General features: G+C 42.7%; 1 protein-coding gene across 2 annotated transcripts in view; it reads right to left on the bottom strand.

Moving 5' to 3' along the window:
• The window catches only part of ACVR2A (activin A receptor type 2A), a 305,735-nt gene that overhangs the window by 163,029 nt on the left and 117,255 nt on the right, over positions 1–25,451 (bottom strand). Inside the window, exon 5 of one of the 2 annotated variants that reach the window (XM_085645616.1) lies at positions 10,574–10,597. The exons of the other annotated variant lie outside the window; for it this stretch is intronic. Within the exon in view, the coding sequence (XP_085501742.1) occupies positions 10,574–10,597 (24 nt within the window). The remainder of the gene's footprint in view (positions 1–10,573; positions 10,598–25,451) is intronic. 2 annotated transcript variants of the gene reach the window in all.

A 25,451-nucleotide genomic window follows, 5' to 3' on the forward strand; every position in this document is an offset into this window, starting at 1 on the left:
GTCATGCTGATGACCCCACAGCTGGAATCATAGATTGGTGGCACGCAGGGGTGGGGGCTTGTTGGATAAACAACGCCTTTGGTTCTGGAAAGCGCCCCGTGATGGCCAGGTTAAGCGCTGGGCATCAAGCGCCTTGATTGGAGGAGGGGGTGTCGAGGCAGGGGGTGGAGCAGCTCAGCCAGGGATGGAGACGGATGCTCCAGGCCTCTCTGTGGACAGGACAAACACCAAGGGTAACAACACGCACGGTTTGTGTCGAGGTAGAACAACATCATGTGTCCAGCGCCCCGGGGACGAGGTGACCATAGCTCTGTCTAATGATCCGCGCCGGAGCCGCCTCGCAGTGCAGGACAGGAGTGAGCAATCACACCGGAGAGGACACCAAGTTCACAGGGCATCGCACGCATCTAGCGCTTGCTCAGTTTACTTAAGGCTTGTCACTATTTACCCACCAGTGCAGGCCAGAGCAAAGCCTTCTAAACGTTTTGTAAGTGCTTTCGAGGCACACTTATGTGGGACACGTACAGCTGGAAAACAAGCACACCGCCGCCTTTCTCCGAGGCGAAGCAGAAATGCCTCGGAGAAAGGCAACTGCGGTTTCGAATTCGGGGGCGTGTTTTCCTTTTCTCTCCTCCAGCCATTGGCTGGAGGAGATAATTAGACTTCTTGAAAAAGACACGCCCCCGAATCCGAAAAGGACGGGGCCTGATCGGAGAGACAAACCTCTTCTCCAATGGCTGGCCAGCATTCAAGAGGCCAGCCAATGGAGAAGAGGCGAGAAGAGGGGCGGGTTCAAGCCCCTCTTCTCCAAAACATTAAATCTCTCGACTTCCGGTTCTGCCTTCGGCAGACCGGATGGTCCAGAGACCTAAAAAGCGGATGCACCTGGGCAAGTCTTGCTCCAGGAACAGGGAGAAGAAAAATAACATGCTGTGGTTCCAACTGAAACCGAAAACGAGTCTTTGCATTCGTCAGAAGGTTAACACTAGGCCTAAGACTATAAAACTAAGCAAACAAACTCTGAATGAGAGCGGCAGCACTGTAGCTGTGATCGATTCCGATCACCACAATTTAGTTTCAGATAGAGAAAGGGGAAAGTAAGGGGGGGGGGGGGGGTCTTGAATCCTGGGTACAGTGGCCCTGCACTGGGGTGGATGGGAGTTTAGAGGGAGGCAAGGGAGGGGTTGAGTAATAGCGAAAAGGCAGAAGAATAAGTTAAAAATGCACATCCTGATCACTAGATCTTGATTTGTGCTCACTTCTATGCCAGCATCTATCGTAATCTGAACAGGTGTAAGAGTCAATAGAGTAACAGATCGTTGAAGCAGTTGAGACCTCATTACCTCGCTGCAGTGAAGTGTCAAAGAGTTATTTTATGCAGGAAGGGGGGGGGGGTGGGGGGGGGGGGAGGGATTGAGAGAGACACACATCAAGGCCTTTATGTTTTTGTACGCTGGCCACAAAAGCACTGGCTTCCACCCACAGCAGAGCATCTTTCCGATTACGCCACTCTTAAACTTCGTAATACAGTTCAAATTAGATAACAGGTTATCCCCAGAGCCTGACTTCATAGGAGTTTTAAGACCAAATAGACTCCAGGGTAACAGCAACTCAGAACTTCAGATGTGAAAAGTATCTTGGAACAGTATTTAGTGTGCCCCAGAGCACACTACCGGGTTAAGGGCAATATACCATATGATCTGCCCAGCATTACTTGTTGCCAAGGGTCTTGTGGCCCAATTGCCCGACTTCATTATGATGTGAAAAACAAAAGGTCTGGCCAGTGGTCTTGTGAGAGCAGGGAGAACTCACAAGAAACAACTGCTTCCTGGTTTTGTAATCCAGAATGTGCTGTGGAATGTCAAATCACAAAATATATGTCCTCCAATAAAAAGGTCATAGTGCATTAAGGAAAGCAAGCATCCTAAAAAAAAAAAAAATTGAAATAACACACATTGGTCAGATTCTGAAACAGGCTCCTTAACTACTGGATTAAAGTTACATTGATGCTCATCTCAGTGCAAGAGGAAAGAAGGAGGAAGCTAAGAGGGAAAGGGAGAGCTTCATAAGGGACAAAAAAATTCAAGCAGAAACCATAAGCTTAGAGCCACTTCAGAAGAGGATGTTCAAAGCTGGCGACTGGAAGGAAGATTTTAAATCCTGAGGGGTGCATGCACTGAGAATTCAAAAATAATTCTTGCTGTGCTCGGGACATCCCATAACTTAAGGGCGACTAGAATGACCTACAACTACTACTACTACAACAACAACATCATGGGTCATTACAGTTGATGCACTACATTGGGGGTGTTTAAATAATCTTTGGCCAGAGACTCCCTACGCGGATCCCTACTGTTTATTTTATTAAATTAATTCTCATTATGTAGTGGATCCAATGTAGTGGGGGTGAATGTTAAGTGAATCCACCTGAGTGCCTCTTTCCCAATTCTATGCACAGTGAGCTGTGTTAACAAAAGACACTAATGAGGCAGTTGGGTGGGGTTGTCCTCTGGTCTTTCTTCATCAGGTACAATTTTATGTAAGGTTTGAAAGTTCAACTTTCAGGATGAGATAATTATCTGGTTAGCGTACAGCCCAGAGGTTGGGTGTGAAGTGACTAGGTGTTAGGTTTCTGTGATGAATTATTTAATTAGTAGTGCCTTTTGATGGAGGGTGAGGTTGCACCAATTCTATTGGAATGACTTACAATTTACAAACCAGCTCTTTTATAAATTAAGTAAAACCCAAAACTACTACACATTCCAAAACATTGTGTGAGCTGGGTAGTGTAGGAGAGTAGGGTCTGCTTTCTATGTTCACCCCCCCTTTTTGCTTTTGCTTCACTGGTTTTCGACTTCGATGTGGCTGTGGGCCTGCCAATCAGACCCACAGCCCAGCTGTTCTCTCTAAATTTATACTATGTACTTTAGGTGCATAACCCAATTGGTTAGGATCACCTTATTGGCCCCTGTATAGTGTACCTTAGGTACCCAGGGCATAGGTGTACCCTAGGCCTACCAGGGGCTGCAGCATGTATTGTGCCACCCCTGGCCTGGCCTTCCATTATGACACAACTGGCTGATCACTCAGCTGGGGCAAGGTCGTGTAATCACCCCTTGCTTAAGTGTAGTATTCCTATAACTACCTTATATATAGACACATGTGTACCTATCAGCCACTCCTATGGCAGGCCTTAACAATCCTGGAGGCAGAGTGCTTGGTAACATTTGAGATGGTGCTCTAGCATGAGCTGAGCCTGTCTGCAGCTTTCGGAACCATGTCCTTATAGCTGTTCTATGATATAGCTAGGCTGTCCGGTTTTAGGTTTAAACCTATAATAACTGATAAAACCCCACTGAAAGAGAAATAGTCCTCACCAGTGAAAACATATAAACACTGAAAAAACACCTGCACAACCACAAATTAAATGCCATTCAAAGAAAGGAAAAAGAGTAAAAGAGTCCTTTTTTTTCTTCCTGAAGTGGCCAATACAATGTAACCTTGTTGTACATGCTAGCAGTCAGAATGTCTGGGCTAACATTATTCTGCTTGAGTTTTGTTGTTTAGGGATGTCCCTATAATATTGTTTCTTCTTCCTTTTGTTTTTTTCAGTTTTGTGGTCTTTGGTCTAAAGATGCTGGGTTTAGAAGCATGTTTTAGGTCGTATTTAATTATTTTATAAACTGTATAGAATCAGGAAATATCAAAATCATATTTGATATTTTGGCTGCGTTCGATTCTTTCACTGATAGGTAAAATGGCTGGTTTCATAATAATCTTTCCTAATATGTGTCATCACATTTACCCACATAGAATGGGTAAAAACCCTTAATACATCAGTCCCCAGTTTCTAGTGAGTCAGTATTGATAGTAGGCGAATTGCCAACACATCAGGCTTTAAAAAGTTCAATGCAAGGTATAGTGACAAGTATATGTGAAAAGAGCGCTATCACCAAGCATCTGGGATAGAGGTTAAAACATGACACCAGACTTTTGGAACACATGGAACACAGTGTCACTTGGAATGTTCTGCGCAAAAGGTTCTTTCCAAGTTCAACAAAGATTAGAGTGATATAGTTTGTATTTGCATCTACGTATATGAAAAAGTTGTGTGATGACCTTTCAAAATTGATACCTGAGCTGAAGTGCTTCCCTCTAAGAAATCCTTGCCACTTGTAAGATGGTATGCTGAAAGCATCTTTACAATCTTCGGAGTTAATGAGGAATGCTATTGACTTTAGTCCATTCTGTTGCAATGTTTTCCCATGCACAGGAACTAAAACACAAATATTTATAATTTCGTGCTTTGTGTGGCATCAAAGAAAGAGTCATCCCAACTGTGTCCCTTAGCTGATGGTTCTCAGTCCAAAAGGCTATGAATGCTATATTATCCATGTGGCAACCATTTACAGAATATTTGCTGAGTGATGATGCCAAAGACAAGAAATGTGAGGATCTTTGGTCACATATTGATAGTGCTTTCAAAAAAGTACACTCTACTGCATTCTTAGATTTTTACAGGAAAACATAACTGCTGAAATGGACATAATAAAAAAAACAAGAGTCTCAAAACACCCTTGGTTATCAAGTGTTCAGCATATTTGTTAGTATACAGAGTTACCAAATTGAATACTGGCTGTTATGGCGTTGCCCATCTCCAGTGCCAATGTTGAGAGGGCCTTTTCACAGAAGTTTACATGGGAAGGAAAGAGTGAGCGTACATGACCAAAGACTCACTGAAAAAGTATTGTATAGTGTACTACAATAAGTTTAATTTGCAAAAATATATTTGGACCTCATATACACTATGCTAATACTGTCTATATACCATGCGCTATCAGTGCTGAAAGCAAGCAATAATAAAAGCAAAACGTTCCATAAACACCGGAAAAACACTGTTTCTGTAGTTTTTAATGGTGCGAAAATGTGTAACCACTGATAACCACTGTTTTTTAAAGGTATTGAAATCACTTGAAAACACTGAAAAAACCCCACCAGAATTTACCAAAAATAGAAACTGAAAACAGGATAGCCTAGATATAGCCTACCATATACTCTTAAAGTACCTTATAATCTTAAGCGGTTATGGTAACTATGGTTTGGCTTTATCAAAACATGTCGTGTAAGGTGTCTAACACTTTGGAATAATACCCCCATCCCATTTCTGGCAATGAGGATATTATTCCTCCCTTCTAGAGGGAGAAGACATGTTGAAACCTACTTACCCGGTTAAAGTTAACCAGAGCCCCAGCACCACAAAATGGATGCTGCTGCCACAGACACAAGTCTGACCTCCTGCTGCTGGGAGTCCTTCCAGCGAGGGAGGCTTGGACAATAGGTTTCCTGCCTTGGGAGGTGCGAGCACCACCCCAGACAGGACTTAGTGTATTGGGGCAGGGAGGGATGAAAGAAACTAGACACTGCCTGGGGCACACAAGGTGTCCCATGCATAGTCCAGTTCAAACCGGCACTGGGGCACTCCAGCCCCAGCTCTGGCGTGAAACTGGACAAAGGAAAGGGGGTGTAACCACTCGCCTTCCTGGTCCCACCCATAGGAGGGACCTTGCAGGTAGCCCAGCCCACTAGCCCAGTATATCAGTAGGTAGCTGAGCCCTGCTAAATTAGATTAACCTGAATCTGCAACTTGAACAGAAACTCTGGACCTTCGACAGTTGACCTCAGGAAGAAGACTGAAGAAATCTCCCTTGTGGCCAAGGAGTGACCACACCCTGGGCAACCAGGCACCATCCAGCGACCGCTGCTTGCTTTGCGACTGATCCTACGAGGGACGACTGCAGAGACTGACCAGCGCCGAGACTTCCAGACACCTCTGACCCAGATCCACATCTACAGCGAAGCTGAGACCCGTGGAGGCGACGAGGGACGTGGGACCGGCGACTTGGGAAAAGTGGCTAGTAACTGACTAGCGCGACTTCTGAGGCTTCCTCGAGGCTGTGCTCGGGGAATTGAGAAGCCCCCATCCCGAGCACCATCTGCAAAGAAGATCAGCTCCCCACACTTCACGTGTTCTGCATGGGGCCCTTCTGCACCTGAGTTGCTCGACGTGTTGTCCGGTTGCTGGTCCGTTGGCTAGTGACCTCTGCGACGACGAACCTTTGTTTTCATCTTGCTGGTCCGGCTCCTCCAGACTGGCACCCACTCCTCTGTGAAAGAGAAGCACCCCAGACCTTCCTGGTCTGCACCAGAAGCAAGTCCTCCATTCTGCGTGGGTACCGCTTGCCAAGGCTTGTTGGGTCCTAACTCGACATAGACGCCGCCGACAGCAAGAGCCTTCGTGGGACAGCTCACCTCCTGGACCTGGTCGTCCTCGACGCCTCCTGGTACCCGTGGCTGCTGCGACAAGCTTCACCTCTGCACCTGCATCTGCATCTGCACGACATCGCCTGGTTCCTTCCTGGTTCCTTCCCGGCTCCTGGCTGGTGACCTAGACTCTGTCCCTTCTGCTTGCAGGTAGCCTTCCTTCTTGATTCCATCCTTGGGATACACCAGACACTCTTCACTGACTGCCTGTCAGCAACTTTCCTTCAGGCATCCATAGGAGTCAACGACGAAACCCGACGCAAGTTCACACATATGCACCCGCAGCCCGTGGGCTAGGTAACTTGAGTACTCCGGTGCTCACAAGGGTATTGACTATCCTAGGGTCTAGTTTCCAAGTCTCGACTTCCTAGCTATTCCAGAAGTGTCCTAAAACTGTTAATTTCTAACAACTACTATTTCTATCGACTTTTACGCGTGAGTGTTTCCACTCTGCACCTGAATCCCGTGGGCCTCCCACTTCCTAACCTTTGGTAGTATAGTGTAGCCCCAGCGATTCCCTAGGCCTAGGCCTATCCTGTGTTCGTGACAGTGGTTCTTATACCACTTACTTAGTATATGGTTTACGTAGCCCCTAGGGCCTAACTGTATTACTTATCTGTGTGACTTAATGTATGCTTAAATAAGGCTGTGTTGTACTTGCCTCGAATCTCATAAAGAGTGCTGAGGGTTTGACTAGAATAAATACATTCTATTTTTATATACATCTGTTGTGGTGTCCTTTCATTTGGTATTCAAGGGATTATATATGGTATAACAACTGGCTTCACATGCCATACAGAGTTTAGCCTAAGACTGCTCTTGTCCATGCTACCACTAGGATAGCTGGTCTACAAGGTTGACTTTACAACCAATCACCATAAGGGTTGTTTGGACTGATACAAGGTGTACACTAGAATTAGTGACATATATCAGGCCAACTTCTCACAGGGAGGTCTCATATTGACGAGGGATGGGCAGTGGAGTCTGCTGTAGGGCCCTCTTTGGGAGGGCCATGCACAAGGGGACATATCCCATTGGAGAACTGACAACAATCTAGGGTTGACAAAGGAGAGCGGAGGACAAAGGGGCTGTAGACCAGCTTTCCCCGCAGCTAGGAATGTGCTTTTGACAAGTAACATCGCAATTCCTATTTAATATTCTAAACAATACCTGGAGTGAAAAGATTATCTGGTGTACGTTAAGTGTTACAAAGTGCATGCCTCAAACCAGTGACAGGTGACTCATTAAGGGGAGTCGTTTGGCTATATTTTACACACATGCCATCTTGATCTACAATGGGAAAGCCAATCTTGAAAAACAGACCCCTGCGACATTGGTGTCCCTTTTGAGAAAAGGGACCTCTAAAGACAGGAAGTCTGCCAATAAAAACCAAACACTATCTCCTTGAGTTTTACACCTTAATAAATCAAGGAAAACAAAGCTCAGAGGAAAGGTGCACAAGAAACTAATAGAGGTAGCGGCCTGGAATGAAATGTTACCTTCAGTATATTTCAGCATGGGCACACTGGAAAGAGCTTGGTCTGAATCTATAGAATGGGGCTTTTATCTTTCTTAGCATAGGTTAGTCCAATTCAAACAGTAAATTTGTGCTGGCTTTGTTCCTACATGAAGTGCGATACCACAGGTTGTTGGTTCAAATGTACGCTTCCATCCAAATGATTATGTAATAGAATTTATATTAATCTCGAAGTATTGAGTAGAAAAAAGTAAATGAGGTACAGGGGATTATTCATTTTTGTGCTCAACTCAAGAAGAGATTTAGGATTTGCAGGCAGCATCACACTTGAGGAGGTGTCAAACACTGTTTCAAGTTGCTCATAAACATCACTATTTTATGCTAAAATTACACGTGGCAAATATTGTAAACAGGAAAACGCCCAATAACAAAAAAATAGGGCAGAATGGCACACATTTATATATGTATATTTACACGAATCCCTGTAAAACAAATTAAATGGGTGATAAGGTTGACAGGAATGTTAATAGTGGCTACAGCACAAAAGCTAAAAGGTTATGAAATTCACATGTTGAAGTACTACTTTAACCATCGCATCATGCTTCACAATACTCAAACACTCAATTTGCTTTAACGTCTATCTCCAAATACACTTCTGGAAATAAGATGTGGAGAAGAGAATGATTAAGTATGTTGTGTGTAAGAGTGTTGAAAAATGTACGACTAGGTACATGAAGGGATAATTAGTTAAAATGGTGATAGTGCAACTGCTGGATACGTTTATACAAGACAACAACTGGTTGCTTTCTTTTTGTGATCCTGAGATGCTGTCGTACGTTATAACGTACTCCCAATACGGTAGGGTATAATACTACTTGCTGTACTGTAGTAAGTTTTACCCATTGTTGTCTTTAGAAAGGTCACATTTAATCATTAGCAATATAATTCCTAACGATGCACAATGTGTAATGTGGTACTATAGGTGTGAACCACGTTTGACATTTTAAGGCTAAGTGACCATTGCAAGGGTAGGCTTTACAGTTCCTCCTATGGCGGAGTATTTTTTTTTATAGTTTTTTGCTTTTACATTTTTAGCATTATACAATTTATTTCCTACATCTTACTTTTCCTAACTAAATATAGAGTGGTTAACCTGTTATAAATCCCTGCATGGCTGTGGAATGAGTTTCTTGCGAAAGTCGGTTTCAGTTTCCGAAACATACCCTAACATGTGATGAGTAGGTTTTGTAAGATGGTTGTGAGGACTGGATCAACTCGTTTTGGAAAGCTAAACAAATGTGTGTTGAGATTCACTCCACGGCGCTACTTTGTTCATTTGTTTTATAAACTGTGCATGGAACAGTGGGCATATTTCGGTCTAGAATGTAGGACAGATTTTTTTTTAAGGGAAGCGGGATGAGCATGTTAGGTGCAACTGATGGGATGTCAGGCCATGAGAAAATATGACACTCACTTTATGTCTGAGGTGATGCACTCAGCTGCACAATAATTCAACAAACCGAGTCAAGATACCGAACATCAGAAAGGCTGCTATATATTCAAAATAAGGTGGATATTCAGTGAGTAATTTTTGTAAGATTCGATCCAAGCATTGCCTTCAGTGATTATCATACGGTTTTGAAAAGTGAGGTGCTTAGAGACCCCCCCCCCCCCCCCCCCCCAACTTTTTATGATCTATCTTGACAGCAGAGCTGTCGGCAGACAATTATGTGAGCATCACTAGAGGGGGCACTGGCTCCGCCCATATGTTGAGAGCCAGAAGTACATGATTTAATTGGGTAGAAGGTGTATGCTTCCACAAATGCGGCTGTGATCATTTTATTTATTCAGCTGTCTGAGGTTGAACTGTCAGGGGCACACACTACATCGTAATGCTGTAAAAGTGTCTTTGATAACTAGATAATTTATTGTGTTTGTCTTTCTCTGGCAGCAGCACAGATGGGGGGATGGCAGTCATTAACCTAAAATGGATGTTTAGGTCTGGCTTGATGGTGCAACTGTTATCTAACTTTTAAATGACACCAATATTATTCTATGGTTCTTTGCTTCCACACAAACATTCATTTCCATGCCATTTACTCGTAATGCTTCACATTACCATATGATATTCCTTTAAAGCTAGACCTATTGGCATTGCCAATGCTTGCATTATAGCTTTTTATCACTCCAGTCATTCTGCACCAAATATTACAAGCTGAATGATTTGTCATGGACGGTCACAGTAATAAAGCGTAAAATAGCATTTCCTAAGGATCAAGGTTTTGAATTGTACTCCAGAAGTACACTCCTTAATAAATGTGCTACACAGCAAAGCAAGAAAAAAAGCAAGCCGGAGTCATGTTATACTTTTTTCTCTAATAGTCAATGAAGCTCTGAACTTTGTCATATTAAACCGATGGCTTTTAAACAGGGGTTCTTTTTGCCAAGCCAGATTAGGTTAGGGTTATCGCAGACACCAAAGAATCCCATACAACCATTTATGCTGGCAGATCTATATTCAACTGTATTGTTAATCCTTGTGCATGGTACAATTAAGACAAAAATGTATATCTTTACAATAAAATGCAACTATTAATTTAGAGATCCTGCCCTTCTTTGAAAAGCATGCATGATGACATGCACATTCAATATCCACCTTTCCGAACCCCATGCAAAAAGTTAGACCATTTCGATTCTGAAACAGCTTTTCCCCACAACTGTACTGTTACCACATACAACCCCATCGCCCTTAAAAACAAGCATGTTTAATCTTACCTCTATCATTATGTGAAAGGCGTGCTTGTGAAGAAAACACACAGGCAAAAGACATTACTTCTCGTATGAAGACAGAAATGAAAAAAGATTAAGCAAATCTGAAACAGGTGTTAATTTGTTTAATGTAAGGAAGGACAATTATAGTTCCTAAGTGTGTCACAGAAGTAGATATTTAGATAAGGTACTTCAGAAAAAAGATAATTCACAGATTCCCTCGTACTGCAACCAAGATCACAAAATAAGTGAAGATGTCTTAAGTGCATACACATATGCAACATTTGAGTCTTAAAATTCCAACAAAGCAGGCAGGTTACTTTCCTAGCTTTCCATTTTATTTGCAGTTATTTAAGTGGATATGTTGGACAACTCATTTCCACTTAACTGCAAATAAAACAGAACTACGAAAGTTACCGGCCTACTTTGTTGAAATTTTAAGCCTCTACCAAATTTTCCGTGATAAAGAGTCATTAGCGTCTTTCCAGGGAATGTTGGGCTTTTCTTGCAATGGCAAGTTATTCAAAGGAAACACGCACACAAATTCTATATGTACCATTGAATACGGCAAACAAAAGCTGCATAATAGGTATGCCATTCCTTCTGCAAGTCACATACACTGCACGCCTACGAATCCTCCTTATGTTGGCATGGAGTGGTATTCCAGGACAAAACATTTATTTTCTTCTTAAAATGACTTTATAACAATGCTTTATTAACCAGAATTTATTGACATGTTTGGATAAAATGTCTCCTATCACGAAGAGGCAGGCTTCTGCCAGAGCTGGAACCAATGTAGATTAAAACATGGAAAAGCAGCAATAAAGTAAAAAAGTGACTTTTAGAACTGGATTCGCACGAGGTTCAAACAACCAATGGTCCTCAGCCTCTGCTACATCCTCCACACAACATGTACCATTAATGGATAGGTCGAGTGAATGAATTTTAAGTTAGTCCTCTGTATAAAGTAAATGGCAGTGTTTGGCCTAAATTAAGATTTCAGAAGAGAGGAGAAGCACGTGTGACGGTGGTTGTGCTGCTTGAAGCTCTTCTATAGTTACACAAGATGCACCATCATCAGCTAGTGCCTGGACTCTGTTCAGCAGTTTTCCTAAATATTGTAAAATTGTAGGTAAAGGCGTGTCTAAAATGACACCGCTGAAAGTCTCAATGGCCAGTTTAATACGGGTGAGGTAATGAGTTGTATTTACATCAGTGAATGATAATTTCATTTGCTACCCCGCTTACACACTGGGTTAATAGACAAGGTTGCATGCAAGTCTATATTAACATAAAACAGCAGAATTAGTTACAGGTAAGTAACTTGGTGCTATTGCAGCATGCATCAATTAGATTCACATTCTACGTTGTTTGCAATGTTGCATTTTCTCTTTATAAAGCTGGAAGTGGAAAAAGTAGCTAGCAGATGTCTTAGCATCGTTTGCCCTCCTGTTGCCTCCTTTGGCCAGCATAACCACGGAGCAATACCGCGTTGTTATACTGTTGGCCATGTCACAACCTTGCAATTACTGCGTAGTCAGACTTTCAATGTAAGGCACGGTTGCAGTGGTCTTTCTTTTAAACGGTTTATTAACTAACCCATGTCAAACGGTGCAGAATAAACTAAACTCGATAAAAGCATAAATAATATATCATGTCAAAACTAACTGAAGTAGTACTCCCTTAATGATAGATGGGGTTATTTCATGGCCGACGATGGAGATCAAATCAAGGCAATGATAGACTGACAAACTTGGGATTTGTAGAAGACTTTTGAAACCAAGAAAGGACTGCAACAACAGTGTGCAGATATATCCATACAGACAAGGAAGCAACACCAAATATACAAACCGATTGCAGGCAGGGAAAGGGGGCTAGATGCCAATGTTGACATGGTCATTTACAACTAGAATTTGCTAACCGTTATCAGAGTAGTCCACTAAGGCCTTTACCTGTACGGGAGAGAAATAAACTTGTATCTGCATCACACATATGGCTCAAGGACAAGCAGGGTAAAGACAGAGCGCCCCACACTTAGACCAAAGCGCCCTGCACCATGGGACCCTCCCATATCATGCGGGTTCCAGTATTTGCCACCCTCTGACAACGGCATCTATCAGACTTGATTGGATCCATGATGTGGAGTCTCTCTGGTGCAAGAGAAGTCCTGTGGATATAAATACTGAAACAGTCGAGTGGACTTTGGTCAATGAGAAATGAACTCAATTAGGACATTCATTAAACTGGTTTAGCGGCCAACACAAATGGGAAGTTGGCACTTCGTGGTCACCGTTTGTATGGTGTGCTACAAAGTCATTACCACTTTGTCATCAGTGGGTGGATGGTCTAGGTGCACTAGTTTTGTTTCACGATTAATTTTTAAGTGTTCATCAATTAGTAATTCAGACGTAGGTACACGGTGTACAAATTGGGAAACAAAGAGGCTTATGCATGGGGTTGTAGAATCTTATATCTGGAAGAAAGCACCACGTCACCACATAGCTAAGATTCCCACCTAGAAGGAAAGAACAAAGTGCTCTCGATGGGTATGCCTGGCACATATATAGTTAGACAGCAGATCACATTGTGCTAAACAGAGTATGGATCCCATCAGGCAATTAACATTGGAGCATGATGGTGGTATGTTTCTCAAAATATGTGTATGAACTGCTCTTTTCAAGTTTTAAAACCTAAAGCTCTCCTACACTTTGCAGTGATGTAATTTCGATTAAAATACATCAGTGGGTACAATTATGATGAATTAATTTTGACAGAGTGGAGATCAGTCTAATGAGCACTGTACCCATTTCATGTGTTCAACCTTTTCTTTACTTATAATGGTCTTCTTAGTGATTCATATCAGACTGTGCTGATATTTTCATGTTCCTATGTATCTTTTCAATTGCTGAATAACTACTTTTCAAACAAAAAAGGATACCATAAAAGGTTTTGAAGGCCTCATTAGGGGAGGTAATGTCCAGTTCCTTCATTTAAAATATCAGCTTTCTAGGAGGTACACTAATGGAGGAGTAGCTCAATTTGCCATCAGTTATAAGCCTTGGACTCGGACTATGTAAGGTGTCATTTCTTTTGTGTACCATGGCCACAGCAGTTTCCAATTGATATCTGGGTGTTGGTCTTGAGGACTATCTATTTAGTCCATGTACAACTGTGGTATACTCAAGTTTACAAATGGTTGGGATCCATGATCTGTGCAGATACAGTCTGGGACAAGCTGTCTGGATAGGTTACTTACCCATGCTTTTTTTTTTATGCTTTGTGTCTGCAATACTCGATTTGTTTCTTTTTACATGCTTGATTTCTTAGGCTTTATGTACGTATTGGCAGAAACTCCCAAAGTTTGAAAATGTTGTGTAAAATATTTTCCTTTACCTCTCATCTGAGAGGTATTCAATCCTGTTGAGCATGTCTACTATGTTACCACCTTCCCCGGCATGAGCTAGTACCCTTATGTATTTCTCACTGGATAATCCAGAGGTATAAATTCTCTGTGAAGGACAGAACATTGTTCACCCCTGCTTGTTTGACTAAGCCTCTGGTGTGTCTCGAAGACAAAAGCCAGACCCCTCCTTCTAGAGTTCAAGTGGTGTACTCCTGTGTGGATATTACTGGCCTTGAACTGTTAAATTCTCCCATATCTGCTATGAACCCAGTTAGAAAAGCATCCTTGGATATGGCTCCTGTAACGAGTCAGCAAACGGCCTTCTTTTGAGTCAATGTCGTTTTTGATACAAACCATAATGCCTTGTGATCACTGACTTCTGGGGTTTTATTATAAGGTTTCATGTGTGTCCAGTGGAAATATGATGGCATCTACTCAACAGATTTAGCACCGCACTTACTGGCAGTCAGTTATCAGATATAGGGGAATGTGGTTCTGGCAGAGGTATGTATGGTGGTGCAACATTACATGCACAGCCGCTTGTTCTGGTTCTAGATTTTGTCCTCCCCCCTCCCCCCCACCCCAACAACACAATCTATACTGAAAAGAAAGGCAAAAACAAAATACTTTTCTCCAGTGAATTGTAGAAACAACTGTGCCCTCTTAACACTTGGAGGATAAACAGAACCATTCTAATGGGGAGCTACCAAGCCATGATGAGTTTCTGAAAAAGTCACTTTGCAATCCAACAAGAATGTGACAAAGTGGGTGGCTGAGCAGACAGTATACATGCTCGAGCATATCAGAATGTTAGGTTTCAGTAAACATCAATCTCTCTTGTGTAACCCTCTGTGCAGCAGAAACCGCCTCCTCATTTCCTGTGCCAACTTTTCTAATCACAAGAACAGCTCCATTTTTCAGCAAGATTGTTGACAAATGTTTCAAAACCACGCAGAGCATAGCACTGCCAGTGATGTGGAAAAAGGAAAGCACTCGGCTGGTTAACATTAAGTAAAAGGCACCAGGTTATGAAATACAAGAAATGTGACGAGATCAGGTTAAAATTTGGGAGAACAGTGAAATGTAAAACGATAGGCAAACATTTCTGACAAGATGGTTCACGCGACCCCGTGAGCCACACATCACCGAACTTTCCCCATGTTTCAAACCTAGATTAGGCAGTGGATATCCATACATGATTTTAGAAGCACCGTATCAAATACAAACATACATTTTCATGGAAAAACAAAATACGACTTGCATAAATTATGCAGTGAACAGGAACCACACGAAGTGAATTTATCAATAAATTAATTGAACATTTTATTACTCGGATGAAGTGCCAAGAATCTAGATTAAAATCGCTCAAGAGATCAAAAAAAAATCTCTTTATGGAGACTACAAAAACGGGAATGAAGCAACACCATCTAAATACACTTGGCGTCTTCACTTGTATTGATTCAAGCCTGAGTGGACACAATTACAAACCCAATCTGTAATTCACAAAAGCTCCTGGTTAGGAAGAAGCGATGACAAAGCTAATAAGTCTGCGTATAATATTCTAAAGCATGCAACCACATTGAAGATAAGACAATGAAACATAAGGCGGTTTCTATCAAAGGGTCCATAGCTTTCAAAGGAGATCCTGTTTTTAATTCAATGTAAAACTACTGGTCGGGTGACAGCAAAAAAAAAAAAAGTGTTGGCAAAGCCAATAGGTGCATGTAGAAGTAGAAAATGGGGGACTGGAACTTGTGCAAGTACAACAGACACAAACTTAAAGGTGTGTGGAGCCACAAGGCCAACTGTTTAATTTCTATAAAATTCCCTTGCTTAATCTAAACCTAACCATTACAAAGTAGTGGAGTCAACTTTCATAAAACATGGTTTCAAACATATTTGTAGCAAGTGTGGGAGCTTTTTGAAGATGCAGAACAGAAGGTGCGCTTACAAATGCTTCTTTTGCTTAAATAGAATGCACTTCTTTTTAATCATTATTTTCGGTGATTTCATATAACTAATAACACTTAAAAGTTTCCGTGCTCTTTCTCCTAGCACGAAAGCCTCAAGAAAAATGACAGAAATTTACTGTTCACGAAAATCGGACAGAAACTTGGGAATGAATTTGGGATACGCAATAATGAGTGGTCTACAAATATTCACAAAAAATGTGCATGGTCTTCCTATTTTTAGGTCGAGCATTCGAGACCTCTTGTATATACTTTAGCATATACTTATATGTGTGAACAGAACTTCTTCTCCTTTAACAAAAAGATGAAGGACACAGGAGCATTTCGCAATGATACCTTTTTCAAATGCCAATTGTTAAAGATGCTGTCGACTGCTTGAGTGTCTTTAAGTAGTCCCGCCACTCCTTCCAATGAAGAGAGCACACCTGACACCCATACGCTCTGGCGTCACCCTAGCAGCTTGCGAAGAGAAACTGCATATCCCACAATGCAGCGCGATGTTTGGCCGGGGCGGGTGATGCCTGTTGCCTGGATTTAGTTGCTCACAATGAGTGAGAGGCCAATTGAGAGCGAGGTCCAGGATGTTAAGCAATCCAGATATCAGGAAAACTGCCTCCTTAGCCCCTACTTCCAGCCGCACTTTCCCACTTTAGGCAAAAACTGGAGACGATGGCACAGTGTCCACATCTCTCCATATAGTGATGGACTGTCACTGCCAGCAGTTTTACTTCCCTCGTGGGTCGGGTGGCGGTCCTCAGCTACCGATCACTCGGTTGAAACAAAAAGTGTCACCACTGTTGCCTGTGATGCTGAGGACTCTTAAGGGAAGGGTCCCCCTTGCGTGTCATAGGCAAATACACCAAACATGAACAGAACTTCTTCTCCTTTAACGAAAAGATGAAGGACACAGCGGAGCACGGTAAGGCAGTTTTACTTATATGTGTATGTACTTTGTGGGCTTTGGAGATCAACCGTAGGACTTGTCTGCTTCCGCTTGGGGACTTTTTTTTCCTGTTCAACTGCCTCTATTTAACTGTCTTAATAGAAAACGACCAGTAGAGGTCAGTAAAATCCCAGAATTGCTTTCTGCTTGTTCAACTGCCTCTATTTAACGGTCTTATTAGAAAACGACCAGTAGAGGTCAGTAAAATCCCAGAATTGCTTTATGCGGAGGGACTTTTAAAAAAAATGTTGCTGACTAGTGCCTCTATTTAACTTTGATAGAAAACTACCAGCAGAGGTCAGTAAAATACCAGAATCACTTTAGAAATCTCTAGATTCCAGTCCATAGAAATAGTCTACCACGATCACCCATAGACAATAATATTTTTTTCAAATCTTGTATTTTAAGTGATATGACCACCGAAGGCCCTCATTTTATATTAAAAACGGAGCTTTGGACTATACCATTTCCTGCTGAAAGGCAACGATTGCAAATTTGGGCAGACAAGAATAATATTCTCCCTGCGCTACAATTTGGCCTACGATCCTGGTTCAGGACAACTAACACACAAAGAGAGACACAGACACACAGACAGACAGACCGACACAAAGAGAGACACACACACACACACAGACAGACACAAAGATAGACAGAGACACACACAGACAGACACAAAGAGACAGACACACAGACAGACACAAAGAGACAGACACACACACACACACAAACAGACACAAAGAGAGACAAACACAGAGAGAGACACACACAGACACAAAGAGAGACACAGACACACACAGACAGACAAACACAAAGAGACACACACACACAGAGAAACACAAAGAGAGACACTGACACACACACTGAGACAGAGAAACACAGAGAGACAGACAGACACACAGACAGACACAAAGAGACAGACACACAGACACAGACAGACACAAAGAGAGACAGACACATACAGACACAAAGATAGACAGACACACAGACAGACAGACACAAAGAGACAGACACACAGACAGACACAAAGAGACAGACACACACACACACAGACACACAAAGAGACAGACAAACACAAAGAGAGACAGACACACAGACACACAAAGAGAGACACAGACACACACACACACACACACACAGACAGAAACACAAAGAGAGACACACACAGACAGACAGAGAAACACAAAGATAGACAGACACACACAGACAGACACAAAGAGAGACACAGACACACACACAGAGACAGAAACACAAAGAGAGACACAGACACACACAGAGACAGACACACTCACACAGACACACTCACAGACAGACAGACAGAGACACACACACACAGACAGACACACACCCACACACATACAGACAGACACACAGACACAGGTGTGGAATCAATTGAAGCTTTTAAGCTTGCTAGAGGTGTACTGCAGGGCTTAGTCCTGGCCCCCTTTCTTTTCTCACTCTACATGAATAAGCTTAAGCAGAGCATACTAGATATTAATGTTGATAGCCCTAGGGTAGGGTATCGCAGTGTTCCAGCACGGATGTATGCGGATGACACCGTGCTTTTAGTTAGAACTGTGAGAGGGTTAAAATGATTCCTAGATCAGTTCTGCATCTTCATGGCAAATTTGGACCTTAGGGAAAATCAAGAGAAAACAGGTGATGTCTATGGGTCAAAGAAAAAGAAAGATTATGGCCTTCACAGTTAATAATACTAAAGTCGGCATGGTTCCATTATCTCTGTATTTGGGAATCTTGTTTTATGATAAACTTACCTAGCAAGAAGATTGGAGGTAGTCCTTAATTTTGTTACCAGGATGTGCAATAAATCCATTAGAAAATCTATAAGGCTAATGCTGCTAAAATGCTTAGTATGGGGCTGGTGTATGGGGAAATCGGTGATCAACCATGGATAGGGAAGGTTGAGAATCGCTTCATTAAAAGACTTCTGACGAACCAAAAACTACCAGTACTGATATTTGTCATATCAGAGTGGGGCTGTGCTATATAAAGGACCTTGTGAAGCTTCAGCCATTGTCATTATAGATGAGTATCTGGACTAAGATTGAGACTTCGTTCAAACAGACAGTCCTTGCTGACTGTCTTAAGCTTGGCTGAAGATTAAAAATACCTTGGTTTGCGTACTTATGCAATACTTGTATTAAACTGAACTTACTTGATCTTTTTTAAAATCCAGGTACATATTTATCTACTTTTTCCAAACCCTTGAGGTTTCTAATCAAATGTTCAGACGAAAGGTCATTTACAAATTTTGGGAAGTCTGTTGTTCTATCTCAGACTATGACTTGCACCAGCCCTAGCACTGAGCCTTACTTAGTTTGGTCAGTAACCTATACCACAGATTCCTGTTAACTAGATTGAGGCAAAACACTAAATTTTCTCATGGCCTACCTGGTCCAAGGTACAATTTTAATAGTCAACCCCCTTGTCCTTGTGATTGCTTTTCTGTACAAAGCATGATGCACTTAGGAAAAGTCTCATTTTACCTTTTTTTTTATTAGCGCATTTTAGACATTTAAGGGTTTCATGGGGTCTCTGCAAACACAGAGATTATGAATTTTAGTTGCAACTTTTATGCAACATGCGATACCTCTGAGGGCACAGAATGTCACATGAATTTAGTTTTAGTCTAGCTCTTTCTTCTTTTAATCAGCAAGTATTTATTTCTCCTTTACTATTTCATGTCTGTATATGCTGCTGTGCCTTTGTTCTTTCTTGTAAGAGTGTACCTTTTATGATCACTGAACGATGGAATAAAGAATGACTTGACTCCCTAACCCTGCAGTAATGCACATGTCACCACTGTCAGCATTTGGTGGGATAGCGCTCTACTGCTAGCCTAATTGCGATGAATTAGCTACCATTGCAGATAGTGAGCAGCTTCCTCCGAAATCTGTCTGGTATTTCCATTGATGCTGGACCCACCGGAATTCAGATTTCACTGCAGAGCCTGTATAAGCAATATGGCATGGGCTACGAGGAGTGTGCAGGAGGGTAAAAGGCCAAGAAGTGTTGTCACAGATCCAGGAATGAGGATGAAACATCGGGATCAAGCCTGTAAGTCCTGGACCTGTTGTAGCAGAGAGAAGACCTTTGAACTGAAATGCATCCGGGAAAGCTCTGATGAATGGGAGTCTCAGCGAAGGATGAAAGAGAAACTACGGTTCATTTAGGGTGAACCCAAACTATGTCAAGAGGTTCGCCTCTGGATGTGGTCTACATTTGACTGTTGCAAGCCTGCCTTGAACAGTCATTGAGGTGGGGAGAAACTGGAAGACAGGCAGCGACCACCACCAACACTTTCATGAACCAAGAACTGGCTAAGTCAAAGGGGAGCACAACAAACTGAAATTGCTCCTGCCCCACCTTGCACAGCAGGCAACCTCTGTGGGTTTGCAGGACATGAACACCATCGAGTCACCCGGGTCCAGGACAGATATAATCAGAGCTAACATGAGCATTCTGAATTGATCCTTCTGCAGGAAGGTGCTCAAAGGATGAAGGTCTAAGATGGGCTGAAGACCCCATCTTTTTTTCATTACAAACTGAAAGAGTAGCAAACCGCTCTGATTACAGACACCGGAATCATTTAGATCAGTGGTTCCCAAACTGGGATCCGCGGACCCCCAGGGGTCCATGACACATTCATAGGGGGCTTCCCAGGCAGCAGTTTTAAAAGCACTGCAAAGTTCCTTGAATAATCATCAGTTTTTGGGTAGCAATAAAAGTGTCAAGATAACTCCGGTGAATAATGTATCTGCTGTAGAGAGGTGGAGGGTTTTGTCCGGTGGCCGCTTTGACTCATCTTAGGAAGCGCTGGTGGTCAATATGCTTGCTACAAAGAATGTCTACCATGCATTTTAAAACAAGCATTTGCAATGCAATAGGTCTCGCATTTACGCGAGTTTAAGCCATTGGCATTGTCATTTACAATGCCAATAGCTTAAAGTCGCGTAAATGCGAGACCTATTGCATTGCAAATGCTTGTTTTCATTTCAAGTACTGACCAGATCTAAACTTAATGGAAATGAGAAAATAGCTGTTCAAGATAAAAAAAATGTAAAGGTTTTTTTCACTAATATTTAAATATTACAATATAGCATGACAAAACGCATTTAATACACTTGAGATGTTAAAACATTTACTGCACTGCAAAGTTTTTTTTTTTTTTTTTTTTTTTTTTTTTTTTAAAAACAGCGTCGGTTCTCGTCCTTTTGTCGAAGATCAAGTGTGGTAAACCAGCACAATGGGTGCAGTTACAAGAGGGAGCCACGTGGTGGAGCAGACGAGCCATCAATACCGAAGGTTTACTCGCTCACTAATATGAGTTTTTATAAAGTACATTTCTCTCTCTCCCGTTGTGGTGTGCAAACAATCAACTAAAACCAAACAAAACATTTTAAAATGTTGGTGATAAAATGACATGCCGTCTGTGATACTGCTAAACAAATCAAACCACATGTAAAAACACAATAGTAGTTCAAACACGACTCATCATTAGGCAATCTACTCAAACTTCGAGTTTATTGTAACGGTGACTAATTTTGAAGTTTTTCAGCTTTTTTGCCGCTAGTCAACGTTTTTTTTTTTCTGCATTTGGAAGGATGCTAGAAAGATGGCTCAACGATTGATCCCTCGCTACTAACACCTGTGTGTGACCTGCAGATGCGACTATCACTCAAGGGTGCCTCAGCCCATTATCCTTCCAAAGTCAATAAACCGACTACCATTCTAGCATACTTTTGTAGACACGGTGAGCACCGTTAAAATGCGCAAAAGGCAACACCCAGTACAGCTTTTGGAAGCGGCAAAAATATATTATTAAAAAATGCACAATGTGTCTCACATTAACAAACGGCAACAATTAAAACAAGCATTGGCCGTGCGCGAGACAGGAGAAGCGGGAGTTGTGTGCGCGCATGGCCAATGCTTTTCAAAAAAACACGAAAGTCATCGCGATCATGATCGCTGTGAAAGTGATCGCGATGACACTCTAAAGGCGTTCGAGTGCTGCTGGCTGGCCTAGCGCATGGCGGCTGCGCGCGTGCACGCTTACGTGCACTCAAGCGCTAGGCCAGCCTGCAGCACTTAAAGTCACATACAAAATGTCTCTCCGAGCCAGCGCATGCGCTGGGCTCAGCGAAACCTAAAAAACAGTATTTTGTTTTGTGCATAGCTCAGTGGGTTCCTGCTTTTGCCACAGAGATTCTTTTGTTATTGTGCAGTTCACAAGTTCCAATCGTAGTCTAGCACAAGAGCTATGAACTGCCAACAAAGAGCTGCATGCAAACTCCACAGTACAAGTTAGTAAGTTATGCTTTTTCCCCGTCTTTCATTATCGCGATGCTGCTAAAAAGGTTTGTTTGGGTAGAAATAAATCCTTATTATTAAAGTCAATGCTAATCCCTGCGTTATGTTCTGAATCCTGAGTTTCTGCTTCTGAAGACCAAGCACTCTAAAAAAAATAAAAAAAATACCAGTATGGATGACATGTGAATCCTACACCTTGTAGTTCCCTTTGCCTTATGTATCATTTTCTATTCACTGATTTACACACATGATTCATGGTCTCTCTTTGTGTGTGATATAAAGTGCTATTACACCCTACAGTGGTACGAGAGGTGCTAAAAATAAATGAAATACGTGTGACAGTGGGGCTTGGGAGAGATGAGAGGCACTGTTGGAGGGTAGTAGTGGGGGGATCATTGAAGATTGTAATCATTGAAGATTTGACAAAAGATTGTTGTATCCTGGTGCATAGTAAGGTCATTGTTTACTATACTTTAAAAGCTAATACAATTTAATATATAATGACAAATGTGTTGTAAAATGCACCATTTTCCTCCAAATTTTCTTGGGAGAGAGGGCCCCGAAGCCCCCCTTGTAGTGGTCAGGCTCACTCGCTGCACTTGTGCACAGTAGGGGAACTGGTCTGACAACATTTGCCAGAGCAGCTTTAGGTTTCCAGTCCAGCCTTGGTAGTAGCAGGAGCCTCGGGCGGCGAAATAAAACCAAACAAGTCGCAAGATATTACACCAAACTTCCAATTAGGATTTTTAAATTTTTGCAAATATTTTTAATATAAAAATCTAAAATCTTTAGTAATTCAAGTCAGTCTTTATTTGATGTGCACACGTGTGTGTTTTTTTTTTCTTCGAATTACAGTTTTGTTTGAGATTTAAAATCATACAAATTGGTTGGGGGTCCCCGAATTCCAGTAGTGACTCAATGGGGGTCCTCGGGAGTGAAAAGTTTGGGAACCACTGCACTAGGTGGTTTCCAGTAACGAGGAGTTCGCCAAGGGTGCGTTCTCGCACCTTTTTTATTTTCGCTGTATACTAATGGGGTGGAGTCTAAATTACTAGAAACAGCAATAGATGTGCCCAGAATTGAATATGCTACTTACCAGTATGCATCTGTTCTTGGCATGTAGGGCTGCTGACATTCATATCTGTGCATAGATCGCCGCCTAGTGTTTGGTCCGGATGTTTGCACGTTGTTGTCCTGGAAGAGTCTTCGAAGTATCCTGAGATAGGCGACTCCTCCCCTGAACTACAGTGCGCATGGGCATCCTCTCCATCCCCAGATTGTTTTTCGCCATTGTGGCAGTGATGGAGTAGATACAGAAAGTGATGACCATGCTATACGGTAATTCTGAGAGCCGCAGCTGCTACAGGCGCCGGGGAGGAGGGTGGGCGATATGAATGTCAGCAGCCCTACATGCCAAGAACAGATGCATACTGGTAAGTAGCATATTCAGTTCGAGGCATGTGGGCTGCTAAATTCATATCTGTGCATAGAATATATAGCAGTACCTCCTATTAGCGGCGGCTACCAGTGCCAGCTGCAGCGGTCTGAAAAAGAGTTTTGAGAACAGCCTGTCCTACAGCTGCCTGCTGTTTTGAGTGTACATCTACACAGTAGTGTTTGGTAAATGTATGTATAGTGGACCATGTGGCTGCTCTACATATTTCCTGTAAAGGAATGTTTCCCAGGAAAGCCATGGACGCCCCTAACTTACGTGTTGAGTGGGCTCGTGGGGGAATCGTTAATGTGCGTTTAGCTTTCTGATAACAAATTTGAATACATTTAACGATCCATCTGGCTATACCTGCTTTGGAAATGGCGTTGCCCTTGTGCTGTGGTGAAAAGGCAACGAAAAGTTGTTTTGTCTTCCTGAAGACCTTAGTTCTGTCTATATAGTACATGAGGGCTCTCTTTACATCTAGTGTATGGAGCATTCTCTCAGCTACATTCTGTGGGTTTTGAAAGAAGACAAGCAGTTCAATAGTTTGATTCATGTGGAACTGCGATATTACTTTAGGCATGAATTTGGGGTTGGTACGTAGTACGACCCTGTTTGCGTGAACCTGTATGAATGGCTCTTGAATGGTTAGTGCCTGGAGTTTACTAACTTTTCTTAACGAAGTGATTGCCACTAGAAAGGCTACTTTCCAGGTGAGGAATTGAATCTCACATGAGTGGAGAGGTTCGAAGGGTGGACCCATCAGTCGGGTGAGGACCAAGTTGAGGTTCCACACCGGTGCTGGTGGGTGTCTTGGGGGAATTACTCGTTTGAGTCCCTCCAAGAAAGCTTTGATGGCAGGCACTCTGAATAAAGAGAGGTGTTGCCTGTTCTGGAGATAGGCTGCTATTGCGGTCAAATGGATACGTATTGAGGTGTATGCCAGATTGCATCGGTATAGGTGTAAGAGGTAACAGATTATATTTTGAATGGATGCGTCTAGCGGGTTAATGTCATTGTTATTACAATAAATGACAAACCTCTTCCATTTAGCTGCATAGCAAGCTCTGGTAGTGGGTCTCCTGGCCTCCTTAATGATCTCCATACAGTCCGGTGGCAGGTTTAGGTAGCCAAACTCTAGGACTTCAGGAGCCAGATTGCCAGGTTCAGCTGTTGCGGATCTGGGTGCTGAATTTCTCCATGGTTCTGCGTCAAAAGCGCGGGTTTTATCCGCAGCCTTTGGTGCGGCACCACGGAGAGTTCCAGAAAGGTTGTGTACCATGGCTGGCGTGCCCATGTTGGAGCAACCAGGATGAGTGTCATTGAATGCTGTCGCAGTTTGCGTGCCACCAGTGGTATCAATGGCGCTGGGGGAAAAGCGTACGCAAATCTGCCGGACCAGTTCATCCATATCGCATTGCCCTGCGACTGTGGATGTGGGAACCTGGCGGCAAAGCTTTGGCATTTTGCGTTTTCGCTTGTCGCGAATAGGTCTATCTCTGGATGACCCCACTGCTGGAAGTATGGTTGGAGTACTGATGGGTGTAACTCCCACTCGTGCATCTGGTGGCTGTGTCTGCTGAGCAGATCCGCCATCTGGTTGTCTTTGCCCGGGAGGTGTTCCGCCATGAGGAATATGTTCCTCTGAATGGCCCACTTCCACATGCTCTGAGCCAGATGAGACAACTGTGGAGAGTGCGTCCCTCCCTGCTTCTGTATGTAGTACATTGCGGTCATGTTGTCCGTCCGGATCAACACGACTTTGTTGCACAGGTGTACTTTGAATGCCTTCATGGCTAGGAAGA

The sequence above is a fragment of the Triturus cristatus genome, chromosome 3_1, assembly GCF_964204655.1.
Source record: "Triturus cristatus chromosome 3_1, aTriCri1.1, whole genome shotgun sequence".
Taxonomy (NCBI): domain Eukaryota; kingdom Metazoa; phylum Chordata; class Amphibia; order Caudata; family Salamandridae; genus Triturus; species Triturus cristatus.